This window comes from Chamaea fasciata, unplaced genomic scaffold, assembly GCF_029207755.1.
Source record: "Chamaea fasciata isolate MVZ Bird 193981 ecotype frontalis unplaced genomic scaffold, bChaFas1.0.hap1 SCAF_5, whole genome shotgun sequence".
Lineage (NCBI taxonomy): Eukaryota > Metazoa > Chordata > Aves > Passeriformes > Sylviidae > Chamaea > Chamaea fasciata.
The window spans coordinates 13,611,131-13,631,410 of record NW_027094090.1 but is presented as its reverse complement, the minus strand read 5'-3'; the positions used below and the strand labels follow the sequence as shown (position 1 = coordinate 13,631,410).

At 37.1% G+C, this 20,280-nt stretch overlaps 1 protein-coding gene across 2 annotated transcripts in view; it reads left to right on the top strand.

Annotated features, from left to right (window-relative positions):
* NAMPT (nicotinamide phosphoribosyltransferase) overlaps nt 1-19,522 on the top strand; it is a 31,304-nt gene extending 11,782 nt beyond the window's left edge. Inside the window, exons 2-12 of one of the 2 annotated variants that reach the window (XM_066182880.1) lie at nt 300-456; nt 1,767-1,870; nt 4,663-4,791; nt 5,255-5,413; nt 5,770-5,906; nt 7,681-7,906; nt 9,082-9,201; nt 11,732-11,749; nt 14,457-14,597; nt 14,744-14,878; nt 16,594-19,522. In XM_066182880.1, the coding sequence (XP_066038977.1) occupies nt 300-456; nt 1,767-1,870; nt 4,663-4,791; nt 5,255-5,413; nt 5,770-5,906; nt 7,681-7,906; nt 9,082-9,201; nt 11,732-11,749; nt 14,457-14,597; nt 14,744-14,878; nt 16,594-16,707 (1,440 nt within the window). In that variant the 3' untranslated portion in view covers nt 16,708-19,522. The remainder of the gene's footprint in view (nt 1-299; nt 457-1,766; nt 1,871-4,662; nt 4,792-5,254; nt 5,414-5,769; nt 5,907-7,680; nt 7,907-9,081; nt 9,202-11,731; nt 11,750-14,456; nt 14,598-14,743; nt 14,879-16,593) is intronic. The other variant, XM_066182881.1, reaches the window with a different exon arrangement.
* Nucleotides 19,523-20,280: the final 758 nt, after the last annotated feature.

The following is a 20,280-nucleotide window of genomic DNA, read 5'->3' as shown; positions in this document are numbered from 1 at the left end:
GTGGTGCTCCTAAAATCCTAGCCAGTGTCTTCCCCAGGTAATCAAAGTGAAATCATCAGGGGAGGGGAGAAGACTTAATAAAGAAGCAAAGAATAACAGAGGTAAGACAGTCTTTTGAACTGAAAATTGAAGAAGGTTAAAAACCTGGAAATTCCCTAAATGCTTGTGTAGATGTGAACGGATAAGTAATCACAGTCCAGAAGAGCTGGGAGTTACTTTTAAGCTTTAATGTACAAATCCATTTCTCTTGTGCTTTGTAGTGATGTTTTGAGTTCTTACTGAATTTTTTTTTAATGTAGGTTACACACTACAAGCAATATCCACCTAACACAAGCAAAGTATATTCCTACTTTGAATGTCGTGAAAAGAAGACTGAAAATTCCAAATTAAAGAAAGTGAAATATGGAGAAACAGTTTTTTATGGCTTGCAGTACATTCTGAATAAATATTTAAAAGGTAACTGTCTCAAATTCCAGTAAAATGTTTCCTCTAATGAAATATCTAACTTTTTCTCAAGCTTGTAGTCTTATAGTTGAAACAGTTCCAGGTTATCCTGATAGACTCCAGGTAGTGACGTGCATAATATCTTATTTATGTGATTGTGAAAAAAGTTTTCCACCTTCATAAATTGGTGTTGACTTCTTAATCCAGACACCTCTCTACTAACTTTATTTATGCCAACAGTGTATTAAAAATGAAAAGGTGTTCATGCCCCAACTTCAGTGGGCAAAATTGCAATGAATGGAAAGAGACCAAAACTGTCCATAGAGTCACAAGCAGATAGAAGATTTGTTTGAAAATAGATTTTACATTTTGGACATTAATTCAGTTCTCTATTTGCTGATTTGTATACTGTGTAAACCAATAATCGTTTTAAAGTTCCTTAATTAAATTTTAATTTTTCTTAAATTTAGGATGGCCCTCAGCTTAGATCATTGAGTATGGCAGCTACATGTGAAAGTGTTTTTTTTTATAGTGATAATTTTAAGAGTAACATCTGAAAAGTCCTTGGTGCTGTTTAAGATCTTGTTTGCTTTTTTGCCTTACATACAAATATCACCTGTTGTGACCTCAGTGCATGTTGCCTTCTGCCAAGCTTTAAAGGAAAACTTTAGTCATGTGTCTTAGATGTCTTTGTCTTGATCCAATAAACATCTCTGCCAATTCCACCAAAGATTGAAATTCCATTATAATCAAAACACTTGATAATTCTGTTTCTTTTGTCTTTAGTAATCTGAGGGTTTTTCTCTAAGGTAGATGACTGGCCCTACAGCAGTAGCATGCTTATTCGAATAATGTGGTTAATCTGCTGGTTTCTATCACAAAGGGGTCAGTCAAAGGTTGGTTGCAGAGTGTCTCCATGGGCGTAGCTTAACCCTTGTGCTCGATATGTCCTTGCTGCATGTGCCAGCTTGCACAATCAACACATTCCTCTGGCAAAAGATCTACTGTTAAACCTCTTGACTGGCAAAAGAACTACTGTTAAACCTCTTGACCGGTTTTTGACCGTCATAAAAGGGTAATAATCTCAAAATTTTTCCTGAGTCACCTGCAAACCACAAGTGTATTTTACCCTCATGGTTTCTTGAGCGTTCTGATCTTTATAATAAATGAAAGTTTGGTGTAGACATTTTGCATTTGAGATTTTCTTCATATCTTTGTCAATGGCAAAGTAACTTTGCAGTGCCTGAACCTTTGTGTTATTTATTATATCAGTTGATGAACATTGCAAGTTTCTAAGCTTTAATCTGTTTCTGAAACTCCAGGTAAAGTGGTGACCAAAGAGAAAATCAAGGAAGCCAAAGAAGTGTATAGAGAGCATTTTCAAGACGATGTCTTCAATGAAAAGGGATGGAACTATATTCTAGAGGTAAAAAAACCTGCAAAAATAGTTGAAGATCATTGTGAAGGATTTCTGAATCAACTGTAGAATAAATATGACAGCCTCTCCTTTTAATCTTGATAGTAAAGACTGGATAAATTTAGCTTTTCATGTTTGGTGTATGGGGAGTAGCAGCTGTCAAAGAATAATCATATAATTGTATTTCCTTAGAGAAAAGTAATTTTCTTCCTTTCAGATGCCAAATGCAGCTTTGCAGGTAATAAGGATTTATGGCTGCCGTAAGCCAGCTCCTGTGAGTGGGGGCTTGTTGGCAGGTTTCCATCTGTGATACAGCACTCAGTGGTTTCCTGCATCATTTACATTTCTTTCTCTATGTAATCGTTACAGTTTTTACTCTAATGCAGAAAGCATTACAACTTCTTGGGTGTATAAATAGTTCCAGAAAATACACGTTTTGTTCAGTTGTTTTGTAAATTTTTCAGAGATATCAGTGTTGGACTTTATTATAAAATACAAGGCTTGAGCACTTCTGACACACAAGACCTCTTAAGTCTTTTCACAATTATCCTTTTCCCCTTTTGTTTAAAAAAGTGTCAGACTTCAAGTAATTGCAAGCATCTCTTCTCTGTAATAGCAGCAGATTCAGACTAATAGCATTCATCAGAGCTGTACTAATCTCTTTGTATTAATTAAATGCTACGTTTCATTGTGGGTTCTGGTGAATGAATATTTTTGGCATTTGAAAGCCCTTTTTTTTGTCCTTTGCATTTATATTTCCGTGGATACTGTAATTGTATGTATTTTTGTGGTGGCATCTGTTTTTTGATATATCTGGATGTCATCCTGCCACTGGGGTGGACCATAGGTGTGCAAGAGAAGAGTGAATTTCAACTAAATGTTGCAAATGGCAGCAAGATAAATAAGCTCACAGTTTTCTAAGAGTTATGGAGAGGTTTATAGAGGACTTGCATCCAATTCAAATAACTACAAATGTGAATTCAATACATATTTGTGTTTAAGCTACATTATACATTGTGAACTGCTTTCATCTGTGTTAAAGCTTGATCCCTCTTTGGATAAATGGAATTAATACACTTTTAACATTGCATGTCTGCCCTCACTGAATTGTAATGTGGCTTGACTAAATCCATTCAACTCTTGGTCTAGTCAAAATAAGCATTACTACTTATCTTCTGTGTACGTTTATTCTTTTCTCAGGTTTTCTTATTAAAATTGTGTGTGTGTGTGTGTATATATTTATATGAAAAACCCAAACATGGTTTTCATGTCTTGATCTCATATGCTGGTGGCTCTCAAACTGGAAGTGTTTGTGTGTCCTTTATGCACAGTCCCTGCTTCTGCTTACTGAATTCCAGTGTAAGTTCACACAGCTGCCACTGTTTTTTCCCTAGCTCAGTTGCCTCAGGTGTGGTAGGTAAAGTGGAGGGTGCAGTGGCTGTGTGAGTGAAGTGCCAGGATGAATTTGAAATGTCCACATACCAGTTTGTACTGAGAGTAAATGAGTGGGTAAATACTGATAGGATGAAAGGGTGGAAGAAAGGAATGGGTTTCCTGGAGAACAATGGGCTGGTGTAAAGGCTGGAAGTTGGCAGGAATTGATGATGAGTGATAGCAATGTAAGCCCTGAATTGTGTAAGTCAAGTCTATCCAAAATTTCTGCAAAGAGCTACAATACAGAGCCATGGCATGATCACAGCACTTTTTTCCATGGACAAAATCAAGACCTACAGCAACTTTGAAATCCATTTGTTTGGGGGTTTTTTTGGTGTTTTTTTTTTTTTTTTAACTTAAATATACTTTTGCCTTAATCGAATCATTAATACATTATTTTGAGCCTTTTTGAAGGCTTTGTTGTCTTTTGTTAATCCATATATCTCCAAATCTGACAACTAAACCCTATGTGGTATATAAACACAATTTGCTTCAGGTTATTACATATTTGAATAAACTTTTAAACTGTAAGGTAGAAGAGATTCTGATGTCTGTTGAGTACTGGAGAATATGCTTTGATGCTACTTATGAATCTGTAATTTCTCTGAATTGATGCAATTTTTGTTGGCTTTTAACAGGATATCTCATGGGAAGCTTTCTGTCAAAATATATTACCATCCAAAACATTTTCAGTATTGCCAGTACAGCTTGCAGAGCTCTTTCAAAAACTTACAATTACTCTTCTAGAGTTGCTATTTGCAAGTTACTCTTTTTCAAGAGGCATATTTCACCCAATGTTTAGCCCTCTGGGGATGAAAGACTAAGGAAAGAGTGACATTCCAATATGAGACTTCATGTTTAGTGAGTAATTGAGATGAAATTATTCTGTAAAATAGTTGTTAAATAGTTCCTGCTGTAATAAATGAACAAAACACACATCTATACAAAGAAAAACCAGTGGATCTTTTTAAACATCTGGATAGTAGCTAAACTTTTTTTAGCTTACTGCATTTGAAAGCATTGAAGAAAATGAGTAGTAAATATTTCTTGTTCTGTGGGTAGAACTTATGCATTTTTATAAGATACTTAAGATTTCTAGGATCAATTTGCTCAAGGAATAGAATTCATAACCACCATTCATTTTGATAGAGACTGGTTTTTAAGTTACGGGATTTTTGTCATTTTTTGATAAATATGGATTTTTTCATTAATTTGAAGTGGTGGGCTTATTTTTAGAGTTGAAGGAAATTAAGAAGAAGATAGCATTTACTTGCTCATAACCTCAATTTTATCCATTGCAGTTAAATAAAAGAGCTGTAGGTCCTGATCTTTCCTGTTGTCTAACAATATGACTGTTTCTTACACAGAAATACGATGGCCATCTTCCCATAGAAATAAAGGCTGTTCCTGAGGGCTCTGTAATTCCCAGAGGAAACGTTCTTTTCACAGTAGAAAACACAGATCCAGAATGCTACTGGCTCACAAATTGGATTGAGGTAAATTTTGGAAATTTACCATGTTTTTTCTAAGTAAATACTAGTGTACTTAAATTAAAGGTTGAATCCTGTGTTGCTTTAAGGGAAATTTCTGGCATCTTTCATTTTCTGCTTTAATTATTTTCTGTAGTCATCTTCCACAGACCTTTTTACCTCACCTGGCAAAAGATCATAATAATTGTACAGGATATTCACAGCAGTACTTTTATCCATAAAAAAGGAGGATAGGGGGGACCATGTGTCAGCCAATAGTTTGCTGGTGATAACTCCTGAGAGGGTCAATACCTTGCCTACCTTATAAAAGCTAATTACTTAAGCCCAAAAGCAAACTGTTGGAGGCATCAGTACTTTCTGAACAGGGAATGAAAGTAAATAGACCTTTTTGTGCCTGATTAAATGCCAAGTGGGCATTGTCAAGCTCTAAACAAATATGCACCTAATAGTGTGATGGATTTTCTTTTAGACTATTCTTGTGCAGTCATGGTACCCAATCACAGTGGCTACAAACTCTAGAGAGCAGAAGAAGATCTTGGCCAAATATTTGCTGGAGACTTCTGGCAGCTTGGAAGGTCTGGAATATAAACTGCATGACTTTGGCTACAGAGGAGTTTCTTCACAAGAGGTAAACCTGCTTATCTAACAGTTTAAAAAGTCTGATTGTTCCTAACTATGAAGAGTTGTAGCATGTGTCTGTTAACCTCTGTGGCTCTGTTCTGCTCTGAAATTGTGAATGCACAGAGCACTGTGTTTGGACTAAGTGTGGAGGGGGAGGTCTGGGCTGGAGGTGGGTACGATGTCTGAACTGTGAGCACCAGACTGGGAGAAGTTTTCTCTGTCTTCCCAGTGTAAGTGAATGAAGAGAATATTGGTGAAGTGGGAATTGAGTCAAGAGTCTTGCTCTTACAAACTAGTGCTAGGTGGTGGCTGGACTTAGGCTTCTGTATTTGGCATGGAAACTGAAAGTTGCATCTTCTTCAGACTGCAGGAATAGGAGCTTCAGCTCATTTGGTGAACTTTAAAGGAACAGACACTGTCGCAGGAATTGCATTAATTAAAAAGTACTATGGTACAAAAGATCCAGTTCCAGGATATTCAGTTCCAGCTGCTGAACACAGGTAAGATACTAGTCTAAGCCTTTCTAAAAATAGCTTAACAAAATATAATTCTTTTCTTACTCATCTTTGTATCCAGAAATGTACCATACAGTATTAGCCATGACTGATCCAGCTGTTGAAGCTGCAGTTCTGTACTGATGCCTGTATATGTTCTAGGGACACATAAGTAGCATGTTGTTCTTAGTTACAAATGTATTTTAAATGTTTTTAACTATAACCTTCTTACCAGTGTCTTTTTAGAATAAGCTTGAAGGCTTATAATCTACAGATATTGAGGATTCACATTATGAACTTCAAGTTTTCTTTTAAATATAAAATCATAATTGACAAACTCCGAGTTGCAGTTCATGTTCTCCCTCCAGAAGAGGCAGTTGCTCTCTTCCCATCAGTATAACTAGTAATGGTAAATCCTTGTTATATCACTAAGGATAGTGAATGAGTTTTTAAGAGTAAGGAAACTGATCTCAGACATTTGAGAGAGGGAGAGCTCTTACTTTTTTTCAAATCCATGTCCTGTACAAGGTTGGGAGTGAATGCAAATCCTTGAATTTCAGTTGCATGTCTACACAGTGAAATGAGAATATAAAACAAGGCTGGTTGTGTGTTTCATATTGAGCACAAAACCCATTTAAATATTTAGTATTGATTTTAAATAGTATTCACTTAGGATTGCAAGACAGATAATGGAAAGGCTTACATGAATGGCCCTTGTAGATGAGCTTTCTCTACCATTGCTGGGGTGCTGTTCTAGAACTCCTGCTTGACCAGTAGACATGACAGTTTTTGTCTGAAATTTCTGATGACCAAAACTACTATAAATTTTTTTTTGTAGTAAAAGCAAAAGGCGTCACACATGTGTCAAGATCAAACGTCTTTTGAACAGCATATTGAAGTGGTGGCGTTAGAGCAGAGGGTAGGGCATTAAACTTCCCTACCTAAAGCTTGCACCAACAAATGCAGACTGCAGTCACCCTTTCCAAGTTAATACACAAAAAGGGTCTCATACAAGAGACCGAAAGTTTTACAGAATTTTTATACTGTTCCACGATCTCCAGTACAAGGTGGTGGTGTGAGCATGGTGCTTGCCCCTGGCATGTCAGCAGGGCTCTTCTGAGTCTGCACCAACCTCTTTGAAATAAAGTTTGTTTGTCTCCCTGCTACCATGATCTGGGGCTTGTCCACACAGCAGATAATGCTGGAATTTTAAGGTAAAAATGCCCATTGACACTTATGCTGTGAATGAGAACTTTTTAGGTCTTTGCACACAAGTTACATCAAGTCATTTATGTCAGCTGGTCTGAGCAGCTACTGCAGATCAACTGCATTCAGTAACTTATTGCTGCTCTCAGCAACTCTGGTTTATGTGCTCGCCTGTAGCTTTGTACCAAGGGTAATGTTCTAGGTTCCTCTGGAAGAATGTTTGTATAAGTGAGAATATTTGTTTTACATCACTATTAAAAAAGAAAATAAATTCTCTTCTTTAGATTTTTTCTAACAAATGGTGAGGTGCTTCGTTCTCGACTTTCCATTTTGTAGCATGAAGTTGTCAGAGCAGATGTTCTGTTCTTCCATCTATAGTTCCCTGTCTGAATTAAGTCTGTTTATTTAGTGTATGTAGTGTATTTATAATCAATGCAGCACAGAGGTGATAAGCACATAGTTTCTGCTGTCGTGTAATTGTACTGCTTATCGTTGTCTTGAACTGTTGCTGGTGGGAAATACAGAATGACATGTAAATGCAATTCTAATATGAATTTTTCAATTGCCTTTGCAGTACCATAACAGCTTGGGGGAAAGATCATGAAAAAGATGCTTTTGAACACATAGTAACACAGTTTTCTTCAGTGCCTGTATCTGTGGTTAGTGACAGCTACGACATTTACAATGCTTGCGAAAAAATATGGGGTGATGACCTAAGGCATATAATTGAAGCCCGAAGTCCGGAGGCACCACTTATTATTAGACCAGATTCTGGGAATCCCCTTGACACTGTTCTAAAGGTAATCCTTTCTTCAAGCCATTTGTATACAAGATTGGGAGGGCAGTTGTTTGTTTCGTAATGACTGGCTAGCAAACATATAATGTTCTAACTTGGTATGCGTTGTATATATTTGATGCTGGCTAATTTGGACTTATAAAAAATGTCAATGTTTACTTCACCTCAGTATAGATAAGGAAACTCTTTTGCTGTCCAAATAGTTCCATGTTTTTCATCAATCCCATTCTTGCATATGGTTCTTGAAGCTTTAACAAGTCACCAGTTTTGCTGATGTAATGATGTTGGAATGCTTTTATAAAGAGGAACTTTTGTCACTTAACAAATGCAGTGGGAAACAACTTGAGTGCTGGTAAATGCCAGGCCAATAACAATTCTTACTACTAAGTTTAAGTACCTTGGCATCCCATGTTAATGTAATTCACTATTTTGTGCTACAAATACATGTGTACCCCTCTTCTCTATTTTATGAGGTGTGCATTTAAGTCAAGGGCACTGACTCCACATTGAAAAATGCTTCTTGCCTCATTGCTCTTTAGAAAGCGTAATGATTGTTGCAGTTTTGTAATAAAAGCTGTTGATACCTCTGAATTTGAGTCACTGTCAGCACTGTCCAAGTAAGAAAGTAGGGGCAATCTTAATTACATTGGTACTCTATCAAATTAGATCTGTAGAGATTTAACACCTTTTTTTTTTTCCTTTGGGATGAGTGGCATGTCACAAATAGGAACTCTGGATGACCTTTATCAGAGCTGATAGGAAAAACTCCTAGCTGAAGTGTTTCATTTTAAATATTTGTGGCTTATGAAATCATAAAATAACTAAAAGCCTCATCCACCATCTTAAGTGAGGTCAAAAGAAGAGCAGGATCTAGAGCTGACACCTTTAATAACAAAAAGTCACAGCAAGAAAAGGGAGAAAGCATGGTTCTGATTAGCTCTCAGGTGCAAGTTCTTAAAGACCATATTGTCTGTGACTGCTTTAAAAGGCTTCCACCACAATGGCCGGCATGCTTTTTTTTTTGTGTGTGGATAGATTTAGAGCATGATTACGTGGGTATATTTATGGATTTTTTTTAATTTTCTAGAAAAAGCCTGACTCAAATGTGGAAATTGTTACTTTATTGGAATGGCAGGTTTTTATTTTCATTTTGAACCGTCTTCTTTCCCTTTTCAATAGGTCTTGGAGATCTTGGGGAAGAAGTTTCCCATTACAGAGAATTCCAAAGGCTATAAGTTGTTGCCACCATATCTCAGAGTTATTCAAGGGGATGGTGTGGATATCAACACGTTGCAAGAGGTAGGAGATCCTGTTCATGTGTCTGGGTGTCATTGGCAAGGTTGATATTTAATCTGGACTCTGTTACAGCTAGTCAGATGTTGCAGCAGAGACTGCTGACCCCACCCCTGCCCTTCATTCCAGACACTGGCAGTGATATCATAATGCATAAAACAAATGCATTAGAACTCCACAGGAAATTATTAAGACGCATAAAACACCCTAAAAGGCATTTTCTAATCCCCCTGTTGTAACCCTTCTCTTTCCACTGTCTCTCCTTTTGTTTGTTTTCATCATGCTTGTCAAATCTAATTGAGATCAAAATCTGGCAGTGTTTGGTCCTTTCATTGGTGTCTAAGGCACACTGCATGATCACTGTGCTGCAGCAATAGTAGTAATTAACTGCTTTGTCTCATTAGTTATGTACCATCTGAAGTCTGCTTGTCCTCACATATTGAAGGTAGTTTTGAAGGAGACTTTTTAAAACCTAGAGTAGGGAAAGCAAGTTCTTGATTGAGCAACTAGTGGAATAAGGATTAGTTGAAAGGCCAGAAAATACATATATAGGATTAGGGTATAGTCTGAGTCAAAATTGCAATTTTACCAAGACATAAATTGGTTATTTAGTAGATTCTGCATGCTTGAAGTAAGTCATAAATTCACCACTACTGATGAGTAGATACTAGGTAATACAATGGGATTATAAAGGTATAGACTGCAGTAACTATAGATGACAATGGGCATGTCATCATGGGAAGAGGACTGACTTTGGTTTGTCCTGAGTCTTTCATCTCCAGCTGAATTAGAGTTCAAAACCAGAAATAAGATTAATTTTACTTGAATTTGATGCCACTTGCCTTAGCTTTCTAGACTGGCACGTCCTTAGGTTCTTGTCAACAAAGCTGACTTTTGCTGCTTCTCAAAATTATGAGCAAGGGAGGTATCAGTTTTGGGTTTTAGTTGTTCTGAAGCTATCTGCATGTCTAACATGGGCACATAATGTGAACCTCAGTGACAGAACTCAGATTTGTCACTCAGATCCCCAGAGAGCAGTTAATACTTAGATTGTAATCTGATAGACTAACTATAGTGCAGTCATGCTCTTCAGGTTTTTTCCCTCCTCCAATGGCCTTTAAAGTAAATTCTATTTTTTTTTTTTTGTCCCATGTGGCTTTTTGAGAATATACAACTATGCTAATGTGCTTAACAGAACACAAGCATGAGAGGTTAATAGCTGGAAAGAAAATCTTACCGTTAGATAGCGGGGGGAAGACACTGTTAAAGAAAACAAAACCCACAGAGAAGAAAAACATTTCTGCTTGTTTTGAGCAGCCATGTAACAGGGCTGATGTCTGTGTTAGGCAAGTATGTGATGGTTGAGATTTTCATGAGTTGTGAGAGGACAGAAACTGGACTATTCTTTCTTGTAAGGAACTCTGGTTTCTTCTAAGTTATACTGGACAAAATTCAAGGATGCCTTAAAGCATCAATTCTAATTAAAATATTAAAGCAAGTATTTAAAAATCTGTGCTCTAGAGTGAGAAATGCTCAACTCTCCAAGTTCTAAATAGAGCAGTAAAACAATTGCAGCAGCTAATGTGAGAGGATGAGAGGCAGAATGAGCAATTCTTTGTTCAGGTGATCTGCCTGTTTATGTATTTCCTTATGAAGCTGTCGTTGATCATGAGACGTTACCTGTAACATGTAATAGAAGAGAGCAGAAGATCCATTTCCTCAAGACATACAGAGCAGACAGATCACTGCTGCCCTGTGACGCCTTCTCATTTCTTCCTGACTCTAATCTTGCTGTGCCTGATGTCAGCTTTGGTCAGTGAACCACTGGTGGTTAAAATAATTTAGACCACACATGTAGCAGTAAACTAACTCAGCCAAAAGGGTTCAGTTTTGTGGTTTAATTAATTAAATTGTGCCCTAAAAAGGGGCTAATACTTGCCAGCACTATGCAGAAGAAATCAAACTGTTGTTTTGAGCTGGGAGAAATGTGCAGGAAGGAAAGTGACATCTCTCATTTGACAGCAGCAAATTATGTTGGAGCAAAATGACCATGATTTTGAAACGTAATTTTAGTTTTATTTAAATATCATTAATCACTTCATTCTTTTATGTCAGCAAACCCCAGGTTTTACCATGCTGACTTTTAGAAGATTGGATAATAACATAACATTAAAAAAACCCTAAAACAACAACCAAAACCCAAAATAAAACAATCCGCCAAAATCAAACCATCACTGAAGTATAATTCATTCTTTTTCAAAAGGAGTTTACATGAACAAATACAAATATATCACTGTGGCATCTTTTTCCCCCTCTTGTAGCCTGTGCAAGATTTTTTTTCCAAGTATTCCGTATCACCTTTCAATTCTAGGCATGAGTTATTGTTGCAGATCAAATGAAGGGTAATGGGGACAGTAGGAAAATCTAGAATGGGTAATGATCAATAGTCTCAATTAGCTATCCAAAGTAGCTGAAACAGCAATATAGAAAACAACTCAGAGTATAAACTGGATTTTAAAATTCTTTGTTTTAATAGGGGATGCTGGTAGAACAGGTAAGGAAACTTTTTTGACTTTCTTTGCATTTTCACTTTTAAAAATCATTCCAATCTGCTAACTCCACAATATACTACACTTTCAAAGGATTTTCTTTGAACATTCAATTTCCAGATGTCTTTAAATTTTTATACAAAATAAATCCCCTAATCTGGAGTCACAGTTCATGTATTAATCATGCTCATAATGATCAGAGGAAGCTGGTCAAAACCTTGACACCTGAATTGTTCTTCCTGTATAGGTTTGAAAGTGTGAAACAAAAAATTCTTCTGTATTGTTTTCCTTTGGGGGAGGCTTCAGTTGTTTCAGATCTCCCCCTTTTCTTCCCTATTACTACTGCTGTTTGCCATCTCTCCTTCATATCTAAGGAAGTAACAGGATTTGGGCTTTTGCCGTGGGTCACTGGTGCAGTCAGAGCTGTCTTTCAGCTTAGTCTGGATTTCCCTTCCCCTCCTCACCTGACAAAGATCACTAAATAAGGAAATCTAAGTAAGGAAATCCATTGAGAGAGTGGAAAGCTAGAAGCCAGTTCTTCATCCAAGGTAAGGGAGGAGTTGTGCCTGTAGCATGAGATGAGCAAACTATCTGTAAATGAGAGCAGGAACATGAGCTGTAAGGGGGTTCACTTTTCTTCTCACCCAGGCAAGAGGGTTAAGCAGCCATGGCCCAGCTGTGCTGTACTCGCACTAACACCTGTTAACCTGCAGGTAGCAATGAACATGACGCCTCAGCATCACATGTCTTGGTGTAGAATGTTGTTTATACCAGGTAGTTGTATCTTGCAGGTGTGTTCAGGTGAGTTCAGTGTCTGACCTGACTTTTGCAACTGCACAATGAGGTGAGCAGAACACATTGGCTCAGGCTTGGCCAGCAGTTCACAGAGCTTCAGGCTTGCTCAGGGTCTGGACAGAACCAGAGGCCAGGTGGAGTTTAATTTGCCTCTTTAAAAGACAGCACAGATAAGTAGAGTCCAATCCAAGCCCAGTTAAATCTCATTTCTTATGGCACCGCTGGACATTGTTCTGAAGTAGAAGGTATGCAAAATACCATTTCTTACCCTTCCTTTGTCAGCTTTAGTTATTTTTTAGGTACTTAAAGGAGAAATTAATTTCAATTGTTTATCTTCCCTGAGTACCTCTTTTAACTGCTTCTCAGGAGAGTTTAATCACCTGAATATAAGTATCCTTCTTACTCTTGGTCACTGAGAGGGTATGATGTCTACTGCTAAAATCCACAGGATTGTCATGTATTTAAGAGGGCATTTGTTTAGTATAAAAAGCTTTCAAAGGGTTCTCTTAAGTGGAAGCCATGGTTGTAGGGCCTGAGATTCATTTTGTTTGGCTTACTGAATGAGGCTGAGTAAGTTGGTACCATTGGAATGATGGAAACTCACTGTTAAGATTTCTCCTGGGGAAATCTCTGACAGAAATGCAGTGGGAAGGTGTTCCAAGCATGCCCTCAGAAGGTTATAGCTCTGCTGTCCACATGTCCTGTTGACTGGCCTCTGTCAGACATTCAGACTGAGAGGATCTGTGAAGACAGTCTGCATGTGACTAAACAAAATACTAGTGTGCTCTTTTGTTTACACTACCAGTTTGTCATGGTCTGAAATTGGAATTGTGTTTTCCATTTTTTTCGCTCTCTTATGAGCCTTAGCTGTCCCTTGAAAAAGCAGTTTGACATCAGTAACTCCTGAAACAGTTCAGTGTTACTCTGGCATTTCTTCTTGATGCAAGACACTAAGATTGCCCAAAATATTACTAGATTTCTGACTGTGCTGATTTTTGAAACTCTGTACTGTTGCCCATGGGTTATGTTCTTCCATTCTGCTTCTCGCCTTCCTGTTTTTCTGGATGAATAGTATTTTACTATCTCTTCCACTCTGTTTTTCTCACCTGCTTTTGATAGTAAAGTGTTAGAAGATGAGAGTTTGAACTCCTGTTCTGGGGCTATAACCATCATTTCAGGCAGTCATAAGAGGAACAGGTCAAGGAAACGAATCTTGGCCCTTTATGAGCATGACTAAATGAGCATCCATTACTCCAGACTAGAGGATGTTAGATTTGTCTGGGTAGAATGAGGGTGGAGGGAAATGATTCAGTAACTTTTACCTTGACTGCTGCAAGTAGTGCAGTTCACATTGATCTGTACCTGCAGGAGAAAGTGGCAAAGCAAACTCTTAGAGCAGTTTTATATATTTTCATTTCCCATCTTTGAACTTGCTGATCTTACTCTAAACAATGTGATTTTCAAGAAAATTTCTCAAGTCATTGGTCAGAGAGGGTAATAACTTTCTGAAGTTGAGCAGGATGGCTGCATTGTCTCAGGATACAGGCTCTGCTTCCAGGTCTTTCCATAATTCTGAGAAATTGGAAGGCTCTAAAATACTCCTATGAAGACTTATTTTTTTAGAGCTCTGTTTCTCTGGGCATTGCATTACTGTGCCACCTTAGTTTGGGAAGTATATGTGCTGGCATGATAATTGTGTTTTACAGCAGAAGCTTTCCAGTTCCATGCTGGAACTGTAAATAAAAATGCAAACAATGTGCCAAGGATTGACCAAATTATTATGTACATATCCTGGAAACTGAATGTTAGTTGGCTTAATTGTCTGTAAAAGCATCTTGTTTAAGTAGTATAATATTTTTATGGGAAAATGGCATGGCCTAGAAGTATGCTGCATCATAATTTTCTTTTTCTTATTAGATTGTGGAGGGAATGAAGAAGAATAAATGGAGTATTGAGAATATTGCCTTTGGATCTGGTGGAGCTTTGTTGCAGAAACTAACCAGAGACCTCCTAAACTGTTCCTTCAAATGCAGTTACGTGGTGACCAACGGCCTTGGGGTATGTCTCTGCACAACTTCTACCACTGTGCTTTCAGTAGAGGCCTCCCCACTTGAAAACCTGTTTGACATTCCCTGTTATGTTACCACCATCTGCATTAGGTCCCACAAAGCCCTTTCCTCCTAAAAAATTCCTCTTCATTTTAGGTAAATGTCTTCAAAGATCCTGTAGCTGATCCCAACAAAAGGTCAAAGAAAGGACGGCTGTCATTGCATAGGACACCTGCTGGAGAGTATGTGACACTTGAGGAAGGCAAGGGAGATCTTGAAGAATATGGACAGGTATGAATTTTCAAAATCTATTGCATCATTCTTCATGCAAAAATAGACTGAGAAAAAGCAAGTTATAACTTAATTTCAGAATTTATTTCTGATCTGTCATTTTATTCAACTCTTGTCTTATTACCTCAAAGTTTACCTCAGTACCAAATTAAGTTACAGAAGAATGTTAGAGTGTCAGTATAATGTTCAAGCTTTACAATCACAGATCTTTCTCTTCTGTTTGTCTTCAGAAATATGATAACATTACTGCTTTCCCCCAAAATTAAAGTCTCAGTGTTGCAGAATACATACTGGCCAGGTAGTTTTGTTTGGTCTATATTGCACAATTGTGCAATAGTGACCCTAGCTGGAGGTGGAACAGGGACAGCTGTAACAAAAATGTGTTTCTACTTCCCCACTGAGATTTTTTTTTTTAAATAGTTCCTTCAGGAGTTAGTGCTCTGTACACAGAGTAGTTCCACGGTTTTTAAAGATATAAATTTGAACCAGGAATTTAGTTTTCCTGTGAATTCTTTACAATTGCAAAATGGAATGTTATTTCCGTGAAATAAGCACAAACTTTATGCCAATCTCAGGCTTTAAGTTTGATATGTCTTGTATTTTAGCATCCAACAATGAATTATTAAACTGCATGCTGAGTTTCTTTCCAAGTTAAGAGGACTGAAAATAAGTTGTCAAGTTGCGCTTCCGCTTTTGGAAGTTGAAAGTTTTGTGGGATACAGAAGCTGGTTTTGTACTACTAGGCAGAGGGTACTACTAGGCAAACTGTTTTACATAACAGTAAGCATAAGACTTAGATCTCTGAGAAATTTCAAGTTGAGAAAAAACCTGAGTTACACACACTGAAGGTATTCTGCTCTGGACACAAAGATCTTATATAAATTTGAGATGTTTTTCTATGCACATATTCATGTACATATGTCAATGATGAACATTCATAAATATGTAGGGAGGGAAGGACCTAACAATGAGAAGTCTTTTCAACACAAACTACAAGACTTTGGCTCTGAAATTAGGTAATATGTTATCCTTTCAGTTTTGTCAGGTGAAATTATTCATTAAAATTTTTTTGGTCCCAGGAAATTAGAGAGGGTCATTGGTGTAGTACCAGTTTTGGGGCTCCCTGGAAACAGCAGGGCAATGTAGCTACCCTTCTGTGGGCCTATTTCTCTAAAGCCACAGGTCCTTGCAGTAGGTCACCAAGTGCAGGGACTGCTCAGTGTTGCTGCTGTGCTGACTTTTGTTGTCAGCTGTGCTTATTTCCCCTCCAGTGTGCTGTGTGCAAGCCCTTCCTGATGCGCTGTTTTACAAAATATATGAGTAAAGGGCACAGTGAAGAAAGATTTTTTTTTTTCCTAGGGGAAAAAATACTCCATTTAAACCTCTATAATTGAACTGTATTTGACTGGTTACATGTCACCTTTCCTACAAACTGCTCTAGCAAGGTGCATTTCACATGTATTTGGCCTTGGCCAGGTGTAGATACCACACTCAAGGGAGTAGTCAGCACAAAGCTGCTATCTGTGCACAGGGTGAGCCAAGCCCTTTCTTCTGTGTAACCATTAGTGAAAGGTGTCAGAAGGAGCTGTAAAGATTTCGTATCTTGACAGTCTAAAGTTCCAGCCTTACCAGACAGGATTTGTGTGCTTGCTTTTGAGTTTGTGTAACCTGTGTTTGCCAAATCACCCTTGCTAAAACGGCAATGTTTCTTGCAGGACCTGCTTCACACTGTATTTAAGAATGGAAAGGTAACGAAGTCATATTCATTTGATGAAGTAAGACAAAATGCCAGGCTGAAGAACAGTGAATTACAAACAGTGTCTCACTAAGTTTCATTCCATGTCTGTGTATGTGTGTGTAACTAGTTCGTACTGCATAGCTACTGGTTTATTGTACAGATTTGTGTGTTTGTGTTTTATGACATTGTAGCCAAATTATTTGTTGGTTTATGGACATACTGCCCTATCTTTTGCCAGTCTTTAGAAGATGAAATCAGGAAATGGTACTTACATTGTGAAACATATTTAATGCTAAAGTGTGCTTTTTAGGGCCCTTTGCCAGTAGTGATTCAATCTGGTATTGATCTTTTCACAAATGAGACAGAGCTAAGAAACTTTTTTATATATAACAGAATATCACAAAATGGATTTACATAAAATTATCATGATTGCTTTATGTTTATATTTAACTTGTATTTTTGTACAAACAAGATTGTGTAAAATATATTTAAAGTTTCAATAATTAAGTCTTTCCAACTTTTCATGATTTTTATGAGCACAGACTTTCAAGAAAATATTTAATGGGGGGGAATCCATTGCCTTTTGTCCATTAATCAGCAAATAAAACATGGCCTTAAAAGTTTGTTGTGACATTGTTCCATTTGACAACTAAGTCAGGACTCGTATCTCCTGAAGATCCCATAGAGTTGCTGACCTCACCATTTCTTGTAGTTGTCTGTATTAGTAAATCTGCATTAAACAAAATTACTGTTCTTACTAGAAGGTTTAGGTATTACAGACCTTGCTGGCAGAGTAAGGTATGTAAGTGAAATGCCAAATTTGAAAGGATTCTCTACTGCAACTTAACTTGCCAAGTCTATCCCACTTGGCTATATGCACCTCAGTATTTTAAGAGTAAGGTTTTTAAGAGATCTCCTCTTCCACTATAGAATATATGTGTAAAATACTGAAATATGGAAGCGGTGTATTTTAAAGTAATTACACTTCTGGGTTTATTTTTCATATACTGTAAGTGACATGAATTTAAAGCAAAATACTGGACTGGGTAGTGCACTTTTTTACTTTTTTGTATTTTTTTCATTGATTTGCCTTTTGTCAGACTGGATGTTAAATTGTAAAAATGTTTAACTATTTTTGTTAACAACTTTAATAAAACTATGCTAGCCAAACTCCTACATGAATGGCAGACCTGTTTCCCCTTCTCGCCCCATCCATTTGGGGTGAGGAGGGGCTTTTATTTTGCAGAGGGTAACTGTAAAACAATGTGCTTGAGAGATGCTTTTGAACTGTCTGCACTTGATTGTATCTGCTCTCTGCATATGCTTGATATGAGTATCTGCTGGAAAAAGAAACTGTTGAGGATTTTATTTGAGAAGCTATGTAGTAACCTCTGAAATATTTGATAGTACTGTAGGATGGCTCTCACTAGAAAAGTACCTCCCTTACTTAAAAACAAAAGACAACAGCGAAAGCAAACAGTTCCCGTTCTGCTGGTGATCAGCTATCAGCCAATTGCTTAATACACTGATGTAATTAATGCTTCTAATTAGTAGATGATGTTGCTGGAAAATGTTAAAGCCTAAAATAATTTAAGCCTACAAAATTTTATAACATGTGCTTTTAAAGGAAGATTGAAAAGCCATACTTCATTGTTCTTACTCTCTCACCAAAAAGGGCCACATCAAAGCATCCATAATATTTCCAGGGCTTGTGGTTAAGACGTTTATGCCCAGTCTCAATAGTTCTTGTTAATAAAAACCTGTTTTTCACTTGTAGTGTATGTAATTATACATTTAAGTGACGTATTGTTTCAAGAATAGTGTTTTAGTAAAACTCTAAATGCTGACCTTTCACACTGAGGAACTGCCTTCCCTTAGCTATTAATTATATTGTTTGGTTTTGGCCAGGAAAGATTTTGAATCTGGACTTAGGATCAGTAGCAGGTAAATAGTACAGAGCCTATTTCACTCTTCCACATGTGTACTAGGGAATTTTATGATGTATGATTTAAAAAACAATAAAGTAAATGCTGCTTTCATTCTGTACCAATAAAAATTTTGATAACTATTGACTACCCATAACTGCTATTTTTGTACTTGAGAACTGAGGATATACTGTGGAAGCACTGTTTTCATGTGTACCATGAAATACATCGTAACTGTTCCGTATTGTCTAAAAGTTTTCAGCTTATTAATTGGAAACTCAAAGCAAATTCTCTACTCGTGTATGTCACTTTTAGAAAGTTGTAACGTCACTCATTTTATTAAATGTTAATAACTTTAAAAGGGGGGGGGGGGGGAGGGAGGGAGGAAAGAAAAACACCTGGTGCTATTCAGACCTGAACCCTTGTCTCTTTGCGTTCGGCGGTTTGACATTCTGGGCATCAAGGAGTTGACAGAAATTACTGCAGTGCTTGAACCATACAATGTCCTAATTCTTCCACATGAAAGCAAACAGAATGTTTGTTTGCTTTAAATTACTAGATTTGTAGTCATTGGTATATTTTAATTATCCCCATTTCATAATATAATACAGTATTTGTATTTAAAAATAGGAATTGAGAATTTTGTGTTTATTACTCTGATTTGTAGCCATATTTAGCATAAGAAATGGATTTTGTAAGACTATTTTCTTTTTCTTCAGCTGCATGATTATTAAAAAAAAGTAGTTTTTTGGTACTTTGAAAGATCTGAGGAGAGACAAAAGAGTATTTAACTGTTTGGTTTGTCAAAATCAAAACAAGGCTTAAACAGTTCTTTTCTTACAGGTTTTTACATTCCTTCTTGTTTAGTGAAGAATAAGTATTCCTCACTTAAATCCTCTGTTGAAGTAATTTTAATGTACTTGGCATCAAATACCAGTATGTAATACACATGGAAATAAAGTTTAGTTCTGGCAGTGAAAATCATAGCCATCTGACTGTGTCTTAAAGTTCTGATGTTGGGCATCAGATGTCATCCTGTGCTCTTTGTTGCCAAACACATGTCAGAGCAGGGCTGTGCTGTCATTGCATTCCTTTAAGGAGAGCTGCTCAGCTGCCTTGCAGGCAGTTTGGGGTTAAGTAAATTTACAACTAAGTTCAGCTCAGTTCTAGAGAAGAGAAAGCAAACTGGGCTTTTTTTTTCTTTTTTGAGAGGTATGTGTGTGTGGTTTTGGGGATTTAGTTTGGGTTTGGGATTTTTTTTCTTTTTTTTTTGTGTGTATGTGTGAGTACATCTATGCTTCAGCATTTTGTCTGTCTGTGTTTAAAAGTAAAGCACTTGGTTTTGAATTTGGTATAAGAAATTATCCTCTATATTTGACACAATCCTTTCCCAAACAAAGTTTCATTATTTAAACTTTAAAGTCACTAGAAGGCTTGTTTAAAGGCAGATTAACCATCAGTGTTGCATCCTTCAGTTCGCTGCAGAACTGTGAAGAATAATGTCAGCTCTTCAGCAGGGAGAGTCCTTTGCACAGCATTTTTGTAACTAGAATTTACACTTTAACTCCTGCATGACTAAGTTGCAGCACATACCTTACCAGCACCAATGTGTCAGTCTGGGTGGATAAGGCATCTCCTCTAAGGTATCACTATTTGTTGCTGGGTCCCTTCCACTCTTGCTGTAGTGTAGAAAGGGGCTCTTGTAGCCCACAATAATGCTTGAATTTAAAGGTTCTGTT